The 24,766-nt window shown below is 41.6% G+C and overlaps 1 protein-coding gene across 2 annotated transcripts in view; it reads right to left on the bottom strand.

Annotated features, from left to right (window-relative positions):
* pi4kaa (phosphatidylinositol 4-kinase, catalytic, alpha a) overlaps positions 1–24,766 on the bottom strand; it is a 54,695-nt gene that overhangs the window by 1,453 nt on the left and 28,476 nt on the right. Inside the window, exons 24-52 of one of the 2 annotated variants that reach the window (XM_062030745.1) lie at positions 22,886–23,010; positions 22,727–22,808; positions 22,578–22,661; positions 22,419–22,508; positions 22,233–22,352; positions 18,366–18,458; positions 18,129–18,285; positions 17,927–18,054; positions 17,703–17,861; positions 17,473–17,624; positions 15,201–15,308; positions 14,890–15,110; positions 14,176–14,331; positions 14,009–14,088; positions 11,607–11,806; positions 11,448–11,535; positions 11,213–11,380; positions 9,796–9,849; positions 9,593–9,713; positions 7,618–7,747; positions 7,471–7,541; positions 7,323–7,395; positions 7,072–7,252; positions 6,902–7,006; positions 6,707–6,832; positions 3,896–4,016; positions 3,669–3,828; positions 3,496–3,585; positions 14–97 (exon numbers count right to left, since the gene is read on the bottom strand). In XM_062030745.1, the coding sequence (XP_061886729.1) occupies positions 14–97; positions 3,496–3,585; positions 3,669–3,828; positions 3,896–4,016; positions 6,707–6,832; positions 6,902–7,006; positions 7,072–7,252; positions 7,323–7,395; positions 7,471–7,541; positions 7,618–7,747; positions 9,593–9,713; positions 9,796–9,849; positions 11,213–11,380; positions 11,448–11,535; positions 11,607–11,806; positions 14,009–14,088; positions 14,176–14,331; positions 14,890–15,110; positions 15,201–15,308; positions 17,473–17,624; positions 17,703–17,861; positions 17,927–18,054; positions 18,129–18,285; positions 18,366–18,458; positions 22,233–22,352; positions 22,419–22,508; positions 22,578–22,661; positions 22,727–22,808; positions 22,886–23,010 (3,527 nt within the window). The remainder of the gene's footprint in view (positions 1–13; positions 98–3,495; positions 3,586–3,668; positions 3,829–3,895; positions 4,017–6,706; positions 6,833–6,901; positions 7,007–7,071; positions 7,253–7,322; positions 7,396–7,470; positions 7,542–7,617; positions 7,748–9,592; positions 9,714–9,795; positions 9,850–11,212; positions 11,381–11,447; positions 11,536–11,606; positions 11,807–14,008; positions 14,089–14,175; positions 14,332–14,889; positions 15,111–15,200; positions 15,309–17,472; positions 17,625–17,702; positions 17,862–17,926; positions 18,055–18,128; positions 18,286–18,365; positions 18,459–22,232; positions 22,353–22,418; positions 22,509–22,577; positions 22,662–22,726; positions 22,809–22,885; positions 23,011–24,766) is intronic. The other variant, XM_062030746.1, reaches the window with a different exon arrangement.

Raw genomic sequence — 24,766 nt, 5'->3', positions numbered from 1 at the left:
CCTTTAGTTGTACCTGCTACTGAGGAAGCAGCTTTGGATCACCTTGATGATGAACGCTGCGGCTTCTTTCTCACTCATATGCGGGTTAAACCTTCCTCTGAGAAGTGGAAAACAACAAGTTGATGGTAAGTTCCACTTTTGTCCAGTGCTGTACAAATGTATGCACGCAAGGAAAGTCCCAACAATGGCTGACTTTACTACGAGGTGATGTCCTACTCACTACTGATCGACCGATACCGATTATAAGTCATCAAAGAAGCCGATAACTGATATTTGGAGCAGATATTCATTTAAAGTAGGGTTGTGCGGTATACCAGTACTACCGTATTTTTCGGACTATTAAGTCGCAGTTTTTTTCATAGTTTGGCCGGGGGTGCGACTTATGTGTGGAATTATTAACACATTAGCGTAAAATATCAAATAATATTATTTAGCTCATTCACGTAAGAGACTAGACGTATAAGATTTCATGGGATTTAGCGATTAGGAGTGACAGATTGTTTGGTAAACGTATAGCATGTTCTATATGTTATAGTTATTTGAAAGACTCTTACCATAATATGTTACGTTAACATACCAGGCACGTTCTCAGTTGGTTATTTATGCCTCATATAACGTACACTTATTCAGTCTGTTGTTCACTATTCTTTATTTATTTTAAATTGCCTTTCAAATGTCTATTCTTGGTGTTGGGATTTATGAAATACATTTCCCCAAAAAATGCGACTTATACTCCAGTGCGACTTATATATGTTTTTTTCCTTCTTTATTATGCATTTTCGGCTGTGCGACTTATACTCCGGAGCGACTTATAGTCCGAAAAATACGGTAGTATAGTATCGCGCTACTAATGAATCAAAAACGGTACTATACTCTGTTTGAAAAGTACCGGTTCCCCATTTTTTTTTTAATGGGCATGACGGCGTGTCGTGACATTGCTGGTTTTACGAGCAGAGGAGCATGTTCGGCAGCGCACAATCACAGAGTACTTACAAGCAGACACAGTGTGTAGACAGAAAAGGGAGAACGGACGCATTTTGGCCTAAAAACTAAAGATAAAGGTGAAGTTATACCACAGAAATGCCTTCATGAAGCGGTGCTTTAAAAAGGCTTAGTGGCCACATGCGTGGACAGCACCTTTTAGGTCTTATTTCCAAAATTGTGTACACTACTGAATTGGGGTCTTATGGCCGCTTATGTGGACACTTATACTGCCATCTGGTGGTGTCAGAAGAGTATAACATACAATGGAATTTGGAAAAATAAGAATTAGCACGTCACTAAACATGAAGTACACGTTTGTGTACTTATGGACTAAGTACACCATATCAAAAGATGATTCTTAGTTTTTATTCTAATTAGGGTCCAATAAGCCCAAATAGCAAAGAGAAACAAAAAAAGCATGTAAACAAACAGCTTGGGCCTTAAGAGGTTAAGACATGGCTAGCTAGCTAGCAGCTAACATCCATCCTCAGTCGGCAGTGTTTTAGCTACTTCTAAATCACTAATCCTTGCCTCCATGGCGACAAATAAAGTATGTTTCTTACAAGTAGCATTACAAAATAAATACATTTAATTAATGTCTAATTTCAAGAAATCCTACCAAGACAATTTTGACTTTTTCAATTGGCAGATTTTTTTTGCTCATTATAAGCAAAAATAACTATTTTTTTAAGAGGGGCATTTTTAACGGTGTGTCTTAGAGATGTCCGATAATATCGGACTGCCGATATTATCGGCCGATAAATGCTTTAAAATGTAATATCGGAAATGATCGGTATCGGTTTCAAAAAGTAAAATGTATGACTTTTTAAAACGCCGCTGTGTACACGGACGTAGGGAGAAGTACAGAGCGTCAATAAACCTTAAAGGCACTGCCTTTGTGTGCCAGCCCAGTCACATTATATTTACGGCTTTTCACACACACAAGTGAAAGCAAGGCATACTTGGTCAACAGCCATACAGGTCACACTGAGGGTGGCCGTATAAACAACTTTAACACTGTTACAAATATGCGCCACACTGTGAACCCACACCAAACAAGGATGACAAACACATTTCGGGAGAACATCCGCACCGTAACACAATATAAACACAACACAACAAATACCCAGAACCCCTTGCAGCACTAACTCTTCCGGGACGCTACAATATACACCCCCTGCTACCCCCTACTCCCCCCCACATCAACCCCGCCCCTCCCAACCCCGCCCACCTCAACCTCCTCATGCACTCTCAGGGAGAGCATGTCCCAAATTCCAAGCTGCTGTTTTGAGGCATGTTTAAAAAAAAAGCACTTTGTAACTTCAATAATAAATATGGCAGTGCCATGTTGGCATTTTTTCCATAACTTGAGTTGATTTATTTTGGAAAACCTTGTTACATTATTTAATGCATCCAGCGGGGCATCACAACAAAATTAGGCATAATAATGTGTTCATTCCATGACTGTATATATCGGTATCGGTAATTAAGAGTTGGACAATATCGGAATATCGGATTTCGGCAAAAAAGCCATTATCGGACATCTCTAGTGTGTATACATTCTATCTTGTCAGAATTGTTACTGACAGTTTGGTTTTTCCTGTCTGTTTGTGTTTATTTCCTGTCGGCGCTCTTATTTTAGTTCCACTTCCTGCATGTCTCCCCGAGCACTCGTTCCCCTCACCTGTCCCTGATTGGCAGCCTGGCACACCTGGTTGCAGTTGCCAATCAGGCTGCTATTTATGCCTGCCTCGCCCTCCAGTCAGGGCTCAATGATTGTCTCCTGTTGTCCCTGCATGTGCACTGTTTGTTTTTTGACATTAAAGTCATGTTTTCCTGCACAGTTTGGGGTTTAAGACCAACAGCACCTGACCTATCTGCTGATAAAGTTCGGTTGTAGTTGAAAAACAAATAAAGAAGGCCGATACCGATGTACGTCTTTCCTGGCTAACAGTGCAGAACAGGTTGTTGGCTAATACTCTTATATTGTTCAAATCAGTAACCGGTAGTAAAACTCCTGCTTTTCTCATGGCCCAAATAGTTCACAGTAGCACTATACATAATCACAATACCAGGGCATCCAGTGAGGGGCATTTTGTACTCCCTCGTCCCAGGAAGAATGCTTCGCGGAAATCTTTTATTTATAGATCTTTATCGCTCTGGAATAACCTGCCTCGAATTCTCACCAGCATTGAAAGTAAACAGGTTTTTAAAAAGAGAGTAATATTTTATCTGAGTTTTTAAATTAGTTTGCTCGTTGATGATTTGTTTGGTTTTATATTATATATAGTCATTATTATTCTGTGACTGTAAATTGTTTGCTTGTTTTTTTATTGATGCTTTTATTTTCTTCTGTATTGTGTAGTTATAATTACATGCTCTTACTTGTAATTGTATTGAATTGTGGACCCCAGGAAGACTAGTGGGTTGTTGAGGCAACCAGCTAATGGGGATCCTTAATAAAAATCAAAAAATCAACAAAAAAAAATCAAAAATGCCAATGATGCTTACTTGAGGAGTTTGATGGTTTGTCCTCGGAAACAAGGCAGACCCGTGTCCAGCATGAGTGTGACCAATGAGACCACAGCATCCATGTAGGGCCTGCATGTCCAAATGGGGAAAAGCTCCATGTTTAAGTTGCAAAGTCTCACTGGCGGCTACTAAGAACATATCTATGTTCTTACCGTACGGCCAGATATCCCCTGACGCACATTTCCATGAACCACTTGAAGGGCGTGGCCTCCATCTTGCCTCCCATGATCATCACCATCTCATCCGTCAGCTTGATGTCAGGCTCCCAGCCCAGGTTGCCGCCGGGGGAGCTCTCGAACATGAAGCCAAAGTCTGTCCGGAATTTTAAAAAAAATGCATCATGTAAATGATGGTAGGAGCGGCGATGCTGCGAGCGTACCAATGTGGATGAGGTGCCCTTTGCTGTCCAGCATGATGTTGCCGTTGTGTCGGTCTTTAATCTGCAGCAGGAAGAGCAGGAGGCTGTACGCCGCCATGCTGCGGATGAAGTTGTAGCGAGCCTGACGAGCATTGACGGGAATTAAAACCGGGAAGTATGTTCCAAAGCAAAAACTAAAGCTAGGGTTGTCATTTTTTTAGTTGGCCTGCTGCACGTTGTCGGGATAAGATTCAACAGAAAAATCTACAAAAATGGGGAAAATGGGCTGATGTCTTTTTTTTTTTTTACAGACTTAAAATACAAACCCCAAAAGCAGTGAAGTTGTCACGTTGTGTAAATGGTAAATAAAAACAGAATACAACAAATCCTTTTCAACTTATATTCAATTGAATAGACTGCAAAGACAAGATACTTAACGTTCACACTGGAAAACGTTTTTGCAAATATTAGCTCATTTGGAATTTGATGCCTGCAACATGTTACAAAAAAGCTGGCACAAGTGGCAAAAAAGACTGAGAAACTCATCAAAGACTTATTTGGAACATGCCACAGGTGAACAGGCTAATTGGGAACAGGTGGGTGCCATGATTGGGTATAAAAGCAGCTTCCATGAAATGCTCAGTCATTCACAAACAAGGACGGGGCGAGGGTCACCACTTTGTCAACAAATGCCTGAGCAAATTGTTTTAAGAACAACATTTCTAAACAAGCTACTGCAAGGAATTTAGGTATTTCACCATCTACGCTCCGTAATATCATCAAAAGGTTCAGAGAATCTGGAGAAATCACTGCACGTAAGCCATGATGTTACAGACCTTCCATCCCTCAGACGGTACTGCATCAAAAAGCCACATCAGTGTGTAAAGGATATCACCACACGGGCTCAGGAACACTTCAGAAATCCACTGTCAGTAACTACAGTTGGTCGCTACATCTCTGTAAGTGCAAGTTAAAACTCTACTGTACAAAGCGAAAGCCATTAATAATAATAGATTTGTAAAAAGCACTTTACATTGAGTAAACAACCTCAAAGTGCTACAGAGTTTAAAAAAAAAAAAAAAGATAATAAAAATAAAAACTACAACAGCCAAATAGCTAAAACTAGTATGCATATATCTTAAAAAAGGCTTTTTTAAAAAGAAGGGTTTTTAAGCCTTTTTTTTAAAATCATCCACAGTCTTTATCAACAACACCCACAAATGCTGCCGGCTTCGCTGGGCCCGAGCTCATCTAAGATGGACTCATGAAAGGCCTACTGAAAGCCACTACTACCGACCACGCAGTCTGATAGTTTATATATCAATGATGAAATCTTAACATTGCAACACATGCCAATACGGCCGGGTTAACTTATAAAGTGACTTTTAAAACTTCCCGGGAAATATCCGGCTGAAACATCGCGGTATGATGACGTATGCGCGTGACGAAGTCCGAGTAACGGAAGTTATGGTACCCCGTAGAATCCTATACAAAAAGCTCTGTTTTCATTTCATAATTCCACAGTATTCTGGACATCTTTTGCAATTTGTTTAATGAACAATGAAGGCTGCAAAGAAGACAGTTGTAGGTGGGATCAGTGTATTAGCAGCGGACTACAGCAACACAACCAGGAGGACTTTGTCGGAGCGCTAGCCGCTGACCTCACCTTGACTTCCTACGTCTCCGAGCCGCCAAACGCATCGAGTGAAGTCCTTCGTCCTTCTGCCGATCGCTGGAACGCAGGTGAGCACGGGTGTTGATGAGCAAAGGAGGGCTGGCTGGCGTAGGTGGAGAGCTAATGTTTTTAGCATAGCTCTGTGCAGTCCGGTTGCTAAGTTAGCTTCAATGGCGTCGTTAGCACAGCATTGTTAACCTTCGCCAGCCTGGAAAGCATTAACCGTGTATTTACATGTCCACGGTTTAATAGTATTGTTGATTTACTATCTATCCTTCCAGTCAGGGGTTTATTTCTTTTGTTTCTATATGCAGTTAAAGCACGATGCTATCACGTTAGCTCGTAGCTAAAGCATTTCACCATGTATTGTCGTGGAGATAAAAGGCACTGAATGTCCATTTCGCGTTCTCGACTCTCATTTTCAAGAGGATATAGTATCCCAGGTGGTTTAAAATACAAATCTGTGATCTACAATAGAAAAAGGCAGCTTGTACCTAAGTTACGGTCAGAGCGAAAAAAGATACGTCCATCGCTGCCTCTCAAGTCATTCACTGTAACGTTCCTCATCTACGAATCTTTCATCCTCGCTCAAATTAATGGGGTAATCATCACTTTCTCGGTCGGAATCTCTCTCGCTCCATTGTAAACAACGGGGAATTGTGAGGAATACTAGCTCCTGTGACGTCACGCTACTTCCGGTACAGGCAAGGCTTTTTTTTATCAGCGAGCAAAAGTTGCGAACTTTATCGTCGATTTTCTCTACTAAATCCTTTCAGCAAAAATATGGCAATATCGCGAAATGATCAAGTATGACACATAGAATGGATCTGCTATTCCCGTTTAATTAAAAAAAAAATCATTTCAGTAGGCCTTTAAAAGTGTTCTGTGGTCTGACGAGTCCACATTTCAAATGGTTTTCGGAAACTGTGGACGTCGTGTCCTCCGGAACAAAGAGGGAAAGAACCATCCGGATTGTTATAAGCGCAAAGTTCAAAAGCAAGTATTCTGTTGTCATTTACGTATTACACAACGTGCATACTTCACTGGTTTTGTACCAAAATACCCCGCATACTTTCATTTTTCAGAAAAAAGCTTGGAGCTCCCTGCTCTAAAGTGAAAGCATTGGATGAGGGCAGAGGTCATTCAAAGTGCTGCACCTTCTGGAAGGCGAGCGTGGATTCGTCGCCATACTGGTTTCGGAAGTAGTCGTACATGCCAAAGTCCGTCTGCCGACCTAGTTGGTCCCGGGACTTGCAGTCTGGGATGCACTCGATCACGCCGCACTGAGGAAGACGAGGATGTCAGTGAAAGCTGCCAACACTTAGCTTGGATGGCAAACATGGAGGTCTCACCCCAGGAGCCGTGGCCACCACACGGTATGGGAAGACAAACAGATCCAGGCCCACCAGCTGGAAGATGTTCTTGAAGAGTCCAATGATCTGCAGCGCCAGCATGTCCTGCACACCAGAACACGTCAGAGTGACGGCAGCGGACGTGTTTTTGCGTGAAAGTGACAAGTTACCTGCCGACAGTCGTCTCCCACTTTAAAGATGGCCGCCTGCCAGCAGATCCTGCGCGACCCGTCGGGATTCTCCTCGCCGTCGTCCACGGAGTCGGAAGGGCAGCGTAGTCCCTCCCTCTCCAGTTCGCTCACGCCGCAGCGCTTCACCTTGAACTTGGCGAGGTAGGGTGCCTTGGCGGCACTGTGGCCACCAGAGGGCGCAACGTGACTCCCACAGGTTTGATTTGGGAGGGTGTGTACAGAGTTCTTACCTCTGCATGGGGGTGCCAGACTTGTAGTCAATGTCCAGGACTATGGCCTCGGGGTTACTGGGCAGGTAACAACCTGGAGCACAAGCACACGTTCACTCTCATGTTGTGGTTCCCTTACGGCCAGCAGGGGGCAGCACACTAATATTACCTGGCTGAACTTTGATGACTGATAGAGCCTTCAGGCAAGCTCGCTTCCTCTCCTCCCCTTTAGGGACCGGCCTAAAAAAACACAATTACATCAGCGTGACCTTTCCAAACAAAAATGATGCATTTTGCCGCCTAAATTGGTGCTTACTTGATGATGGCCGACACGTTGGTGATCTTGTTGAAAAAGTCAAACTCTCGCTGGTAGAAGTCCTTGGCCGGGCCCGACAGCGATCCTGTGATCTCCTCCACCATCTGCTCCAGCAGCTCCCCGATGTCAGCTGACACGTGAATGAGCCAATAGGATGGTCAAGACAGCTTGGTGGATTCAATACCAATAACTTTCATGTTTGGCTGAGCATGTACCGTATTTTCCAGACTATAAGGCGCACTTAAAATCCTTTTTTCCAATGCACGGAATAATTCTGGTTTCGCAATATGATGGCAATATGACTCAAGTAAACAACAGCAACATTTGATATGTTCCATTGAGAATATAGAACATTACACACGGCACTCAAAAATCTATCAAAATGTTTTAGTCCGACTTTGTAAGCTATGAAGCCACACCACTTGATGGATTGTCGGCGCATTAAACATTAAGCAGCTTATTTTTCTCTATCTTCTTGCTGTGGGGCATTCGTCCTCTGCTGTTGCCATTTCTAATACAAAGTAGCGTACTGCTCTAACTTACCGTAATTTCCGGACTATAAGCCGCACCTGACTATAAGCCGCACCAGCTAAATTTAGGGGAAAATACAGATTGCTCCATATATAAGCCGCACCCGACTATAAGCCGCAGGGTTTTGATGTGTAATTAGCGTAGTATATAGGGGTTCCTGCTACCACGGAGGGGATTGTCGGGACAGAGATGACTGTTTGGGAACGCAAAGCGTCCCATTTATTAACAATAAATCTTTCAATCATTCAATCAAACTTTCACATCTTTGACATGGTGAACAGCATTCGTGCAGAGAACAAATAATACAACGGTGCAAAGTAATACAAAGTGCTCGCCTGTACGTTATCAAAATAACCAGCCTCCCGGTATATGAAAAGTCAGTCTTTAATCATTGTGTCATCGTCTTCCTCCTGCGTACTAAAACCACCGAAATCCTCTTCGTCGGTGTCGGAGAAGAACAGGCCGTATATAAGCCGCACCCTTGTATAAGCCGCAGGGACCAGAACGAGGGGAAAAAGTAGCGGCTTATAGTCCGGAAATTACGGTATATCTCACAGTGTACTCGCTATAGAAGCACTACAAACTACAACAAACACGGCGGGGGGAAGACGTTGTCGAAGTGGAGTCACGTATATAAGACCGCCCACAAAACGCCGCATCCCGAAGATATGGTCACAAAGTGGTTTTAAGATTGTCTATCTATGCAACATTTTGACCAAAGAACCACCATTACATGTTATGTAGACCAGTGGTCCCCAACCTTTTTGTAGCTGCGGACCGGTCAACGCTTGAAAATTTGTCCCACGGACCGGTGGGGGGAGGTGGAGGGGTATTTAAAAAATTGTTTTATTTTATTTATTTTTTTTTTTTTACATAAATAAATACAATCATTTGTGCTTACGGACTGTATCCCTGCAGACTGTATTGATCTATATTGATATACAATGTATATATTGTGTTTTTTATGTTGATTTTATTAAAATCTTGTGCGGCCCGGTACCAATCGGTCCGCGGACCGGAACCGGGCCGCGGCCCGGTGGTTGGGGACCACTGATGTAGACCACAAGAAAGTGTTTTAAATGACCCCTTTAATGCGCCTTATAGTCCGGTTATAAAAATAGAGCACATTGGTAGTGCGCCTTATAATCCGGTGCGTCCTATGGTCTTAAATATATGGCAGTACATTTGGCGTTACTATTGACGTTGTTTTGCTCAAACAACTGTATGAAACAAAATAGAATAAGGAACTAGTCTATATATTGTATTCATATGTTTAAACTGAACCATAAATACATTTTAATATAGTTAGTTAATACATGTAATCTGTATCGGTATTGGTATTGGCTGATCGCTATCGCAATCGGCAATGTAGTATAATTAGTCAATAACCAATCAGTGTCAGTTAGCATATTAGCACATAATTGATGATGTAAGTTCCACTCACGGTCTTTCTGGTGTCCCTCCTCGTCCATGAAGATGTTGGTCTTCATGTTCCAGATGAACTGGTGGGCGAGAAGCTGGGACTTCTGGGCGGCCCACAGGATGTACTCTCTGACATAGCCCATCTGAGCGACACGACAGCGCAGGTCAATTCAAGCCTGCATCAAATGTACTTTGTAAAAAACGACTTCATGATGCTAGAATCACCTTATCGAAGCGCAGGGCTTGCACAATCTGAGGGATGTAGAACAAGATGGCGTCCTGCAGAGAGAGCGAGAGATGAGGAGGTTATAGAGCAGGGATCGCAAAGTGGTTGTCATTCAATCAATCAATCATATGTACTGCTTGAAATTGCATATCAATCACACTCAAAAATATAGTGTTTTGGGTTTTTTTACAACATTTTAAGGTAAACTGAAAAACAGTACCATGTTGAAGAGGTTCATTTAGCCTACTAATGTGTATTTATAAGTGGTTGATTTATATAGGCTAGTAAGGTAAAGTTTTGTACCTGACAAGAAACTTGTCAGGTACAAAACTTTACCTTACTGGCCTATATAAATCAACCACTTATAAAAAAAACAGTACCACTGTTTTTTTTGTGGGTGGGGGTTCCGTAAAAAGCTGGCAGCTTAGTTCCCAGAAATTTTGCCATTGGTTTTTACAAAATATTGTTCATGGAAAAACAGTACAAGTTCTCTTTTTATTCAGGCAACTTAGCTGCCAGTTTTTCTACCGTAAAAACAAATGCACCGTCTTTCCATTTACAGTAATACACCGTTAAAAACAACAACCGTAGATTTTACAGTCAAAAACTGGCAGCTCTAAAGCAAAAATAGTGGTAGTTTTTTTCAATTTACAGTAATATGCTGTAAAGAACAACATACATGTATTGTCATTTTTATTAATTGGATGTGTAGTTTGCTGTAAAGTTAAGTATTTTTATTTAGGCAAAAACATGTTAGGAAAGGACTATAATATACTGTAATATTTGTTGCAATATTGGATACTATTAAAGTTGAAAAGGTATGCAATTTCAAGCAGTACATATATTTTTTCTGTCAACATGAAAAAAATCTGTTACATTTAGTGAGAAAATATGAAGTACTTTAATGACACATATTATTTTAAGGCGTTTGCGGGCCAAATAAAACGATGTCGCGGGTCAGATCTGGCCCCCTGGCCTTGAGTTTGGCACCTGTGTTCTAGAGCAGTGGTCCCCAACCACCGGGCCACGGCCCGGTACCGGTCCGCGGACCGATTGGTACCGGGCCGCACAAGAATTTAAAAAAAAAAAAAAAAAAAAAAAAAAATTTTTTTTATGAAATCAACATAAAAAACACAATATATACATTCTATATCAATATAGATCAATACAGTCTGCAGGGATACAGTCCGTAAGCACACATGATAGTATTTAATTATGTAAAAAAAAAAAAAAAAATTTTTTTTTTTTTTTTTACATAAATAAATACAAAATTTTTTTTTTTTTTTTTAAAATACACCCCCCCCCCCCTCACCAGTCCGTGGGACAAATTTTCAAGCGTTGACCGGTCCGCAGCTACAAAAAGGTTGGGGACCACTGTTCTAGAGTATACGTCCTTGGTCAGTTAGTGCGACTCACCGGAGGGAAGGAGCGTAGAACCTTCACGCCGTACTGAGCAGTGAGAGGGTGAGGCGGGTACATGCTGCTGAAGTAGGACAGGCCGGTGGGCGGGTCCGCGGGGGCCCAACACAGGATGTGGCTCAGTTCTGGAGAGTCGGCATCGATGGTGTGCCACGTCACCAGGAACTATAAAGTCAGACAACGGCACATTTTTAAAAGACACTTTTAGGTCAGGTGGTAGATATGGTCGGACCTTCACGGCTTCTGGAACGTCGCTAACGGCTCCGGGGTCCAAACGCACCAGCCTGGTCACCTCAGCGATGATGGCGTCGTTCTTGAACCTGAAAAAGAAACGAGAGTTAGGGGTTTTATTAAAAAAAAAGAAGTTGTTTCCATCAGGGTTCAAACAAACCTGCTTGGCATTTGCATAGCGAGGTAAGGTGCGATGTTCCAGGCCAGGTTGACATTGTCCTTCCACTGTTTCTCCGTCAGACTGATGTACTTGGACCTCCAGTTGGCGATGCTGGTCTCCACAGACTGCTCCATGGCGATGGCCAGCTCCTGGGTGGACAGCGGGTTGTACCATGTGGTCAGGCGCTCGATCTCGCTCGCCTGAAGGCATAAAGGGAACATGTGAGGAAAGGTTTAGGGGTCCAGAATAGGGTTGCACAATTCATCACATTTTTAATCACGACTTTGGCTGCCTTGATTAAATGAGGGTTATCGTCCGGGATATTAACATTCAAAAACCAAAACAAGCACTTTCACAACCGTGAGGGCAGACAACAGCCCTGTGAAGCGTGCACCCCCGCCCACGCTCAGCCATAATCATTAGAATTATATATAATTGACATATCTCATTGTGCATGTACTAAGTTAATATCACGCTACTAAATGTTACATTCTTGTGTAATTCGCACATGATTAAATTCTACAGAAGAATATTAATTTCTTATATTTATTTACAAAAAAGTTATGTTCTTCTTCTATGCTATGTATGTGCCTCTTGAGACCTCACTGTTGGCTTTGTAAGGTCACGTTACCTCTAACCTAAACCAAATTGATGCTAATCCACCCTTTTTTCTCTTATTTTTCAGAATAAGAATAGATAAGAGAACCATTAAGGAACTGAAACGTTAAGCAGAATCGAAAGTGGAATCGGAACCGACAAAATCTTATCAATACCCATCTGTATTCACATGAGTTCAATCATAATAACTTCATAATGCGCCACACATTTTCAATGGGAGACAGGTCTGGACTACAGGCAGGCCAGTCTAGTACCCGCACTCTTTTACTATGAAGCCACGCTGTTGTAACACGTGGCTTGGCATTGTCTTGCTGAAATAAGCAGGGGCGTCCATGAAAAAGACGTTGCTTGGATGGCAACATATGTTGCTCCAAAAGCTGTATGTACCTTTCAGCATTAAAAGTGCCTTCACAGATGTGTAAGTTACCCATGTCTTGGCCACTAATACACCCCCGTACCATCACACATGCTGCCTTTTACACTTTGCGCCTAGAACAATCTAGATGGTTCTTTTTCTCTTTGGTCAGGAGGACACGACGTCCACAGTTTCCAAAAACAATTTTAAATGTAGACTAGTCAGACCACAAAACACTTTTCCAATTTGCATCAGTCCATCTTAGATGAGCTTGGGCGCAGCGAAGCCGGCTGCGTTTCTGGGTGTTGTTGTTTAAAGGCTTTGGCTTTGCATAGTAGAGTTTTAACTTGCACTTACAGATGAAGCAACGAACTGGAGTTACTGACAGTGGTTTTCTGAAGTGTTCCTGAGCCCATGTGGTGATATCCTTTACACACTGATGTCGCTTTTTGATGCAGTACCGCCTGAGAGATTGAAGGTCAGGGGCATTTAATGTTGGTTTTCGGCCTTGCCGCTTACGTGCAGTGATTTCTCCAGATTCTTTAAACCTTTTGATGATATTACAGAGCGTAGATGGCAAAATCCCTAAATTCCTTGCAATAGCTGGTTGAGAAATGTTGTTCTTAAACTGTTAGGACAATTTGCTCACGCATTTGTTGACAAAGTGGTGACCCTCGCCCCGTCCTTGTTTGTGAATGACTGAGCATTTCATGGAAGCTGCTTTTATACCCAATCACGGCACCCACCTGTTCCCAGTTAGCCTGTTCACCTGTGGGATGTTCCAAAGAAGTGTTTGATGAGCATTCCTCAACTTTCTCAGTCTTTTTTGACACTCGTGCCAGCTTTTTTGAAACATGTTGCAGGCATCAAATTCCAAATGAGCTAATATTTGCAAAAAATAACAAAGTTTACCAGTTTGAATGTTAAGTGTCTTGTCTTTGCAGTCTATTCAACTGAATATAGGTTCAAAAGGATTTACAAATCAATGTATTGTGTTTTTATTTACCATTTACACAACATGACAAGTTCACTGCTTTTGGGTTTTGTACATGTTTCACAGTACAAACGATCAAATATATGTATGTTAACGTCAAGCGGGGGTGTCCAATTGATGACACGCAGGCCAGCCATGAAATGAAGCATTAAAAATGGAAAAACAGTGCTCATGGCATCATGTAATGAGAAAAAGCTGACACGTTGATACTGATAATAAACACAAACATTAGTATTTAAATATATGGATAACGTTTATCTAGCTTTTTTATTCGACTATTTAATTACAAATTACATGATGGCGTTGCGTAACTAATCAACCATCAACACTGTTTTAGCAAACATAATGAATAATGGTGAATAATAAAATGATTGTGATTATTTTAGCCATAATCGTGCAGCTCTAGTTATGGTAAACATGAAAGTGGACGCTCACCAGCAGCGCCAACAAGAGAGTCCTGCGCTTCATGTAGTATTTGTGGAGCTGTGTCCCTCTGTTGCTCTTCTTGGACACGCCTAGAAGACAGGTCGTCACACCAACCACTCCTTTTTTACTTGCTGGCGAAGCGGACCATTCATAATTGGAATGAAATATGACGATACCAGATTTCTTGGACGCGGTGGACATGCCACTGGACAGCGGGTAGGTGTTGATCCATCCCTGGCCGCTCTGCTGGGAGCGAGTGCTGGAGTCCACGTTGCTCCGCATGTCGGCGGCGTTCATCACGGACAGACTGTTCAAGGACGGGTCCTGGTTGTCTGTGGGCGCACATACACACACACACAAGCATTTAGACAACGCACAACACACACACACACTCTGAGTACTTCCAGCATGAACGTGCGTGATGATGGAGATGATGACGGCATCTCGGGATGAGCCGACCCAAGCAGGGTGTAAAGCACACATACAAGCAGTCTGATGTGTGTGACAATGAGCTCCCACTTGGGGTCGTCGGGAATGATGAGAGGGTTTTCCGAGGGGGGGGGGGATTCAATTGCTACCTTGCAAATTGATCGGTTGAGGCAAAAGGGCCTGACGGGTGGGCTGACATGATGAGGAATAGTGCATCTCAACGCTGGTGACAAATTTGTGCTTTTTTCCTCGTGGCTGCTGGACTTTGAAACAATGTTTACAGAATAAAGGGGAAGGAGAGCGTAAGCGCTGTGTTGAATTGTGCTGTAAACGGTATATAATAATGAACAGTGGCGGGGGAAAAACATACAGGAAGTAAATCTATGAGCAGCACGGTGAGGTTTGAATAAAGCAACAAATTTGCCACGCGTACAAGCCTGCTCCCGCCGCGTTAGGCTTACTTAAGATCGATATTGGAGAGGTGCTGGACACGATAAGCGATCCAAATATCCCGGCTGAGAGGGTGCTCGGAGTCGAGGTGGTACCAAGCTCACCGGGGGGGACCAGGTGGCACGCTGCCAAGTACTTCTTGTCCGACAGGATGCTGGCGTAGAAGCGAATCATGATGCTGATGTCCTCGCGCAGACGCTTGTCACCTTGGGTGGGGAATTTTGGAGACACGCTGCAGACAGGAATGAATGGTGAGTTCTCCTCTTTAGATATTTGTGTGGTTGCTGATAAAACATGACTGACTGAAATTGTGTGTGTGTACCTGAAGTAATCAAAAGCTGTGGAGTAGATCTTCTCTCTGAGCACGTTCCTTATGGTGGCGTTGATGATGACATCAGAGTGGAGCAGAGCGAGGCCTAGCGTCAGCAGCCTGCATTTGTAAACACAAGCGTTCATCAGAAAACGTCTGGTGGTTTTGGGTGAACGTAGGGCGAAAAAGTATATCTCGATATTCGATATATATCTCTATATATATCTGTTGTCCTCTATGTTTATAAAATTTTGATTTCTATTCACTGTTTTAATTGGTTTTACCCTTTAAAATCGTTTTTAATAGGGATGTCCGATAATGGCTTTTTGCCGATATCCGATATGCCGATATTGTCCAACTCTTTAATTACGATACCGATATCAACCGATACCGATATCAACCGATATAAACAGTCGTGGAATTAACACATTATTATGCCTAATTTGGACAACCAGGTATGGTGAAGATAAGGTACTTTTTAAAAAAATGAATAAAATAAAATAAGATAAATAAATTAAAAACATTTTCTTGAATAAAAAAGAAAGTAAAACAATATAAAAACAGTTACATAGAAACTAGTAATTAATGAAAATTTGTAAAATTAACTGTTAAAGGTTAGTATTATTAGTGGAGCAGCAGCACGCACAATCATGTGTGCTTACGGACTGTATCCCTTGCAGACTGTATTGATATATATTGATATATAATGTAGGAACCAGAATATTAATAACAGAAAGAAACAACCCTTTTGTGTGAATGAGTGTAAATGGAGGTTTTTTTGGGTTGGTGCACTAATTGTAAGTGTATCTTGTGTTTTTTATGTGGATTTAATAAAAAAAATTAAATTAAAAAAATAAATAAATAAATAAATTTAAAAAACGATACCGATAATAAAAAAAACCATACCGATAATTTCCGATATTACATTTTAAGCATTTATCGGCCGATAATATCGGCAGACCGATATTATCGGACATCTCTAGTTTTTAATCATATTTATTTTATATTGTTTTTACATTGGTTTTATATATATGTGGGCTCTGTACCGAGGATGTCGTTGTGGCTTGTACAGCCCTTTGAGACACTTGTGATTTAGGGCTATATAAATAAACATTGATTGATAAACATTGATTGATTGATATGTATTTATTTTTTGTTTTTATTCAGTCATTGGTGGAGCTATGGATAATATTTGAATATTGTTTTTAATATTGTTGTGCACCACTTTGGTAACATTTTGTTGTTTAAATGTGCTATATAAATAAAGTGGATTGGATTGGGTTATATATTTTTCGGGTGAAAATAAAAAAATTTTGTCAGTGGCATTTTTTATTAAAACCCAGTTAGTCAAGATGGGTATTAACATCTCAAAAAAGAAACTGTTTAAGTAGCACAGAAATATATAACATAAATAAAATAGAAAAAACAAAGAATGTATACATAAAATAGAAAAATATTCTTTCTACATAAAATAAATGACATAGCTGTGCAAATAACACAACGTGTATCAAACTCAGATAAAAAATTAATTTGCAGGCAGGCACTTTTTAATTCCCAGCTACTGTCTTGTTGTAAAACACCAATGAAAATGAAAGTTAGCATTTAGACAGGCTATACTGTAGCAAACATGTCTGCCACAATCATGTGTGTTCTTAAATGTGTATTCCACCTCTTCCATGTCGAGAGCAGTTTTGATTTGGGCTTACATGGTAAACAAGTCAAATGAATGTTTTATCCAGTCCAAATGTGGCCAAGTAGACACATTGTGGGTTTCCTGGACGTGGTCTACACCGCTAAAAGAAACATCTAAGGAAGAGAATCCCTCTGCCATCTTCCACTAGTTTTTTAAAATATATAAATCACCCGCTTGTTACACTCGTCCACTTCTTTCTTTATCTTCTCCCTCTCTCTTCTTTTGTAGCACGTAGCTTAGCCAACCGCTACATGGGTCTAAAAATAGCTAAGCTGCGGAAATCGCCATTTGTTTAAAAAGTAAATGTAGTTAAGCTACGTCGCAAATATTTGCTTGTGTGTTGTTGTTGTGCGTCAGTGCAGTGGGCGGTCTTGGAAGGAGGAAGGGGTGGGGCTTAGCAGCCCATGGGGTGTTGAGAGGGAGTGGGAAGCGGGGGAGGACAAGGAACACAACAAGTAAGCGGCGTTTGGTTATTTTAACGGGAAATAAATTATATCGATATTAAAATATTTTCTTAGTTCATATCTTGTTTAAAAATATATGGATATGTCTTACAAACTTGGTATATCGCCCAGCCCGAGGTGAACGTACCTGAAACGAGATCCGATGGCGGCGACGTGGCGATTGAAGCTACTCTTGGCCCCGCCCACGTTAAGGGACAGCGAGCGCTGTAGCAAACTGCAAAAGATCTCTACCTGGTCTGCGCTGGAGTACTTGGCGATCTCAAACCTCTGCACCAGAAACTGGACAGAAAGCGGCAGTCGTGTGAGGCGGCCTGGCGGTCAGGTCGGACTCTGAGAGCTAAGAAACTCGTGGCTGACCTCGATCCAGATGTGGTGAGGGGTGACGTCCGGAGGGCAGGGGACGGGCTGACTCTCTTCAGACGCCGCCAGGGGGTCCGCCTCTTGGTGGGCGTCAGAAAACAAGCCCATTTTGAGCTCCACTGTCATCTGCCAGGCTCCCGCCATCTCCCGCATGAACTGAACAGACAGTGTGAAGTATCAGGCACCAGCACCAGGACGGGACTCACGCATGATGTTTTTACCGGCACTTCCATGCCGGCGCGTGCGGCCAGCAGCCATTCCCAGCAGGCGATGGCCGTCTCCATGCCGTGCTCCGTGAACATCTTGAGAGGCGACCAGCAGAGGTGGTGCAGCAGCTGGGGGTCGCACTCTGCGCACACAGTCGTCATTGGCACGCAGCAAGGCAAGAGCACTTGGGACTCGTCGTCTCGGCGTGTGCGGTACCTTTAGTGCTGATGAGCAAGGCGGCCAGTTTGAACATGGCCTCAGTGAAGCCCTCGGCTCGGGCCGAGTCCAAAGCCTCTCCCATCTGCTTGATCATCAGCCGGACCAAGTCCGACTGCCCCCGCACCGCCTGGGCAAAGTGGATCATGCCTGACACCTACAGACAGGAATATAAGGAACAAGCCTGCAGTGTTAGGTCCCTCTGAACATTGACTGTGACAAATGATGGCCGCTGACCTCTCCAGCATATCTGTTCCTCAAGTTGAGGGAGGCCATGAAGTTGGAGTAGTCCTTCTTCACACAGGTGGGCCTCTCGGTCAACTGAGTGGACTGCAGGGAATCACATTTTAAAACTGAAAGAATAATATTTCCAGGCAAAAGTACAACTTGAAAGAGAACTACTCTAGAGCAGGAGTCACCAACGCGGTGCCCGCGGGCACCAGGTAGCCCGTAAGGACCAGATGAGTAGCCCGCTGGCCTGTTCTAAAAATAGCTCAAATAGCAGCACTTACCAGTGAGCTGCCTCTATTTTTTAAATTGTATTTATTTACTAGCAAGCTGGTCTTGCTTTGCCCGACATTTTTAATTCTAAGAGAGACAAAACTCAAATAGAATTTGAAAATCCAAGAAAATATTTTAAAGACTTGGTCTTCACTTGTTTGAATAAATTCATTAATTTTTTTAATTTTGCTTCTTATAATTTTCAGAAAGACAATTTTAGAGAAAAAATACAACCTTAAAAATGATTTTAGGATTTTTAAACACATATACCTTTTTACCTTTTAAATTCCTTCCTCTTCTTTCCTGACAATTTAAATCAATGTTCAAGTAATTTTTTTTTTTTTATTGTAAAGAATAATAAATATATTTTAATTTAATTCTTCATTTTAGCTTCTGTTTTTTCGACGAAGAATATTTGTGAAATATTTCTTCAAACTTATTTTGATTAAAATTCAAAACAAATATTCTGGCAAATCTAGAAAATCTGTAGAATCAAATTTAAATCTTCTTTCAAAGTCTTTTGAATTTCTTTTAAAATTTTTGTCCTGGAAAATCTAGAAGAAATAATTATTTGTCTTTGTTAGAAATATAGCTTGGTCCAATTTGTTATATATTCTAACAAAGTGTAGATTGAATTTTAACCTATTTAAAACATGTCATCAAAATTCTAAAATTAATCTTAATCAGGAAAAATTACTAATGATGTTCCATAAATTATTTTTTTAATTTTTTCAAAAAGATTCGAATTAGCTAGTTTTTCTCTTCTTTTTTTCGGTTGAATTTTGAATTTTAAAGAGTCGAAATTGAAGATAAACTATGTTTCAAAATTGAATTGTAATTTTTTTCGTGTTTTCTCCTCTTTTAAACCGTTCAATTAAGTGTAAATATCATTAATTATTAATAATAACATAGAGTTAAAGGTAAATTGAGCAAATTGGCTATTTCTGGCAATTTATTTAAGTGTGTATCAAACTGGTAGCCCTTCGCGTTAATCACTACCCAAGAAGTAGCTCTTGGTTTCAAAAAAGTTGGTGACCCCTGCTCTAGAGGCATGTGGGACCAGCATGGGCCGCTCAACCAGTTTGGCATGGATTTCACATTTCAGTTCAAGTTCAAGGGACCCCAAACACAAAGAAAAGAGAAGATGGAGCCCTTTGAGGAACTCGGGGGGGTATTAAATTGAACTGTACAAAGCTCTCCTCTGCAGCATTTATGCTGGAGTGTAAAATAGTGACGTAAGGGTAAAAACTATCACCGCGTGAAAACCTCTGATCGTTAGTAACATCATTTTAAATCCAAATGATCAAAAAACCCTGCTTGATAACTGTACTTTGATAAACTCAGACTGACTGCTGACAGCTCGCTAGCTTACATGCGAACATGAAAACAAGAGACATTAACGTATTTCCCCATTAAGAAATGGCACACCCCAATCTAAACTTATACAAACACATTACTAAGCTATTGAATTGTGTATGTTGAACCTACAAGCTGTGCTTTTTTAGAACGTAGTTGTTATGTTTCTGTTGCTCGCCTTCATTCCCTATTATTTTGTCCCTGCTGTTGCTTCTCCTCCTCAGTGCTTTCTTTTCTCGGCAGGGGATGGCCTAATTGGACACACCGGGTCCTAATTTGACACTGGGCTATCTAAGCAGGTCACTGGTAGCTTGTTCTCGCTGGTGTATCGCTTACTATGCCGCCCACAACTCATATCTAGCTTCTAACGCAGGTCGGTTTTGTTTTTGTTTCTACTCTAACCTCCATTTTTTGTTCTCCTCTCTAGAGGTTGAGCGTTTTTCTTCTTTTGACTGAACATTCCCAGTGTGTCCTGGCCATTCCCTCGCCGATCGCTGCAAGCCAAATTTTATGGTGTGCATTTTTGCCCCGTCACCTTTTGTTTGGATTATTATCATTATTAAAGTACTAAACTTGTTGCTGCATCGTTGGAATATAAACAAAAAAATATTATTTTGACATTTAGGGCAGACAATAGGTGTATGATGTATGCAAATATGATGCAATGCACGGGTGGCCACACTTTTTCTGCAGGCGAGCTACTTTTCAATTGACCAAGTGGAGGGGATTTACCTCATTCATATATATACCGTAATTTCCGGACTATAAGCCGCACCTGACTATAAGCCGCACCAGCTAAATTTAGGGGAAAATACAGATTGCTCCATATATAAGCCGCACCCGACTATAAGCCGCAGGGTTTTGATGTGTAATTACCGTAGTATATAGGGGTTCCTGCTACCACGGAGGGGATTGTCGGGACAGAGATGACTGTTTGGGAACGCAAAGCGTCCCATTTATTAACAAAAAATCTTTGAATCATTCAATCAAACTTTCACATCTTTGACATGGCGAACAGCATTCGTGCAGAGTACAAATAATACAACGGTGCAAAGTAATACAAAGTGCTCGCCTGTACGTTATCAAAATAACCAGCCTACCGGTATATGAAAAGTCAGTCTTTAATCATTGTGTCATCGTCTTCCTCCTGCGTACTAAAACCACCGAAATCCTCTTCGTCGGTGTCGGAGAAGAAGAGGCCGTAAATAAGCCGCACCCTTGTATAAGCCGCAGGGACCAGAACGAGGGGAAAAAGTAGCGGCTTATAGTCCGGAAATTACGGTAATTCATATTGATTAATTTATGAGTCGTTTTTGTTAACAAGTTAAAGGTGTTTAATGATAATACAAGCATGTTTAACACATATAGATTCCTTTCTTTCATGAAGACAAGAACATAAGTTGGTGTATGACCTGATTCTGATGACTTGCATTGATTGGAATCAGACAGTAGTGATGGCGACGTCCACATTTTTATATGGAGGAGAAAAAAAGTCCTCCTTTCTGTCCAATACCACATGAAAGTGGTTGCTTTTTGCTCCTTTTTATATACTTTACAAGAAATACATTGGCGGCAAACTCCGTAGCGTGCACGCCAGCTTTCTGAGACTCTTATTTTATTAGCGCAGGCAGGTGGAAGCAGCGCTTTTATTGTGAAGGTAGGAACTGTGCAGTCGCTCTTTAGAGTTTTGACGGCAGGTACGGCGCGAGAGTCTGTTGAAATAAAAAGTGTTTCTCGCCTTCCTGTCGGCCATTTGTTCTTAATAATGATCTGGCAGCAGCCAGCGTCATCTCACAAGACCCTCGGGTGCCATGAATGTCAATCAAGTGACGAAAGTGACGTCTTGGTGAAGATTGATGATCGCTCATTTTTAGGTCTATTTTTTTAATGCCTGGCTGGCGATCGACTGACACACCCTCCGCCATCGACCGGTAGCTCGCGATCGGCGTAATGTGCACCCCTGATTTAATGGATAGGAATGTCTGGTGCTGGATGTCAATAAAAATTGAATTAAAAAAAGAAACACAAAACATGCAAAATAGTGGCTTTTGTAAAAATGTGTATATTTAAGTGAATTAAAAAACAACAACTTGGTCAAAAGATGACCGTGTGTGTATAAGTACTTTTTGAGCACATTCAACAATACCGCGATGATAACCTTGATCATTTTGGTCACAATAACCGGTAAATAAAATGTTCATATCGTTACATCACGAGTGTAGAATTGGAAAAAAGCAAAGCACTTACCCCCAGCGTGGTGCTCTGCCGGTTGTAGCCGGCAAAGTGCAAGATGCTCTCTGTGGCCATGGCCAGGCCCGTGTGCTGCGAGAGACCCGACACCCAGTTCTGGTGTTTGTTCAGATACTCCTGAAAAAGACAATAAACAAGTGAGCGACAGAATAAAACATGCTGATCGTGAGCCCATGTTCTTACCTGGAGGTGGGATTTGGTTACGGACGGAGCCCATTTCATGGCCTCCTTGAGGATTTCTCCACAGCGAGCGGCAAAGTCCTTCACTATGCTCTGCAATAACAAGTAAACATTAGGGGGCGGAGCGATGACTGAGCAAAAAGATGACGAGGAGAAGCTCACCTCTCTGGCTTCGTAGGTATCAGGGACTGTTATCCTGTACGGAGTGTCGGGAATGTCGTAGTAAGGTTGGTCTTTGTGGATGTCCTGCGGCATGGACAGGAAAGTGAGTGCGATGCATCTTTTCAATGTCCTCAGAGGGCATAACTTACTGCGCTGAGGGAAAGCGACAGCGTCTGCAGGATGTCCAACATGGTCTTCAGCACGCGGCCGCTCCACAGCAAGTGAGGGAAGCTGACGACGTAGCGAAAAGGTTTGTTAGCACGGGGGGTGGCAAGTTCACAAAGAAGTCAGTGAGATGATATTCTCACGTTTCTGCCAAGCCAGACAAATATTTATCAGCCACTCTGCGGATCCTCTTGTGGATGTGATTAAAGTTGACCAACAGGAACTGAGCGTGGCGTTCCAGCTCCTCCTCGTGGGCTTTGGTTTTTGCCTTTAATGGTGACATTTTTAAACATCAGTGCAGAAGACATACCTGCGCAACTGCAATTTTGGGGAATTTTGTAAAACAAGAACACATATGTTTTTATTATGCATTCTAAGATATGGCCAGCGCGTGGTGGCTAACAATGCTGCTACTGGGAACATAATTCCGCCCATAAATCCCTCTAAAAACACTTAATAAACCCCGCCAACAATACTCCATTTACATTTCATGATCTGAATATTAACCAGGTATTAGCAATATTGTTATTATAAGTGCTAACGCAGACACACTATTTTTTTCGGCGCCGTGATCACAGAGAGCTATATTGTCATTGAGCAGGTGAGCTGCTGCATTGCCTCTGAGCTGGTGAAAGTTAATTCACCAATTTAAATCATGCCTCTCACCTGGATAGTAGAAAGATGTGGAAATTTCATGAGGATTATGATTAAATCTTCGTATAAACAGGAAGATATGAGCATCCCATTAATCAGCATCCGAGTGAGGGCAGACATTGTACAGTAAGTGTTTTACTATGTTCGTAGTTTGTATATCTTGTTCAGCACTTAGCAATACTGCTGCATGAGTAGTAGTGTTGGTTGTTGGAGTGAAAAACGAATGTTGTGTGGCGTCTGTGAAATGAATACACCGCCGTATGCTTGATATGAGCAAAAACGTCAATATTACATGTTCATAATGTGCCTGTTACTACATTACATATGTACGATGATGGAGGCTTTTGGATGTTTTTCTAAGTGCTCTTTATAGGCGAAATAGAGCGACTCTCATTAGCTCCATTGTTAGTTGACTTTTGCTGGCGTTTGCGATTTAGAAAGCATAACAAATTTAAAAACGTGTTCTTTTCTTAAATAAGGATTGTGAATGATAGGCTTTTTTCTTTTCTTTTTTTTAAGTGAATTTTGTTTATTCTAAATGACTAATGTTGCATTGTTGGATATTCGTCTTAAAACAACTTGTCAATACCAACATGGGTTGTGAGGAAAAAAGGTAAGATAAATTCGAATTTTTTAATGAAGCTTGGCATGCGTCGGCAATAACATCGACAAACGACCTGCAGTAATATAAATGCTGCTAAAAGCGATTTTTTTCTGTCTGAATAGAGGACTTCAAGATAGATATTTAAACTCTACCTTATCAAAAGATACATTATGATTTAGAGAGGGTGTAGCGTGGTTTCATTTGCAACGCCTGCAGAATTAAACAGCTTGCAGACACACTCAAAAAACAGGTTAGAAGAGTTACTGTGGAGCAGAATCCACACAAAATTGACACCAAAACATATCCAATGCATATTATCTAGGCCAGGAGGATTTTCCGGACCATAGGGCGTACCGGATTATAAGGCGCACTGCCGATGAGTGGGTTTAGTCAGGTCTTTTTTCATACAAAAGGCACTCTTATGTATGAAAAATTGTACTCATATTGCAATCTACACGTACCGTATTTCCTTGAAGTGGCGCAGGGAATATAGTATTCGCACGTCTAGAATTACTGCCGGGTCAAACTCGTTTCTGAAAATAATTAACGCATGCTTGGCCTTATCGCCGGTTCATTATTAACGCCGGATCAAATCCGTTCGCAAAATATTAATTTTATTATCGCATGTCTATAATTTTCGCCGGGTCAAACTCGTTTCGCAAAATATTTAGCATATGTCTAGAACTTCCACCGGGTCAAATTCGTTACGTCACGAGTGACGCTTTACCTGTCCTCATTTTCAAAATGGAGGAAGCTGCTTTCAGTA

This window comes from Entelurus aequoreus, linkage group LG21, assembly GCF_033978785.1.
Source record: "Entelurus aequoreus isolate RoL-2023_Sb linkage group LG21, RoL_Eaeq_v1.1, whole genome shotgun sequence".
Lineage (NCBI taxonomy): Eukaryota > Metazoa > Chordata > Actinopteri > Syngnathiformes > Syngnathidae > Entelurus > Entelurus aequoreus.
This window is presented reverse-complemented; position numbering and strand designations above follow the sequence as displayed.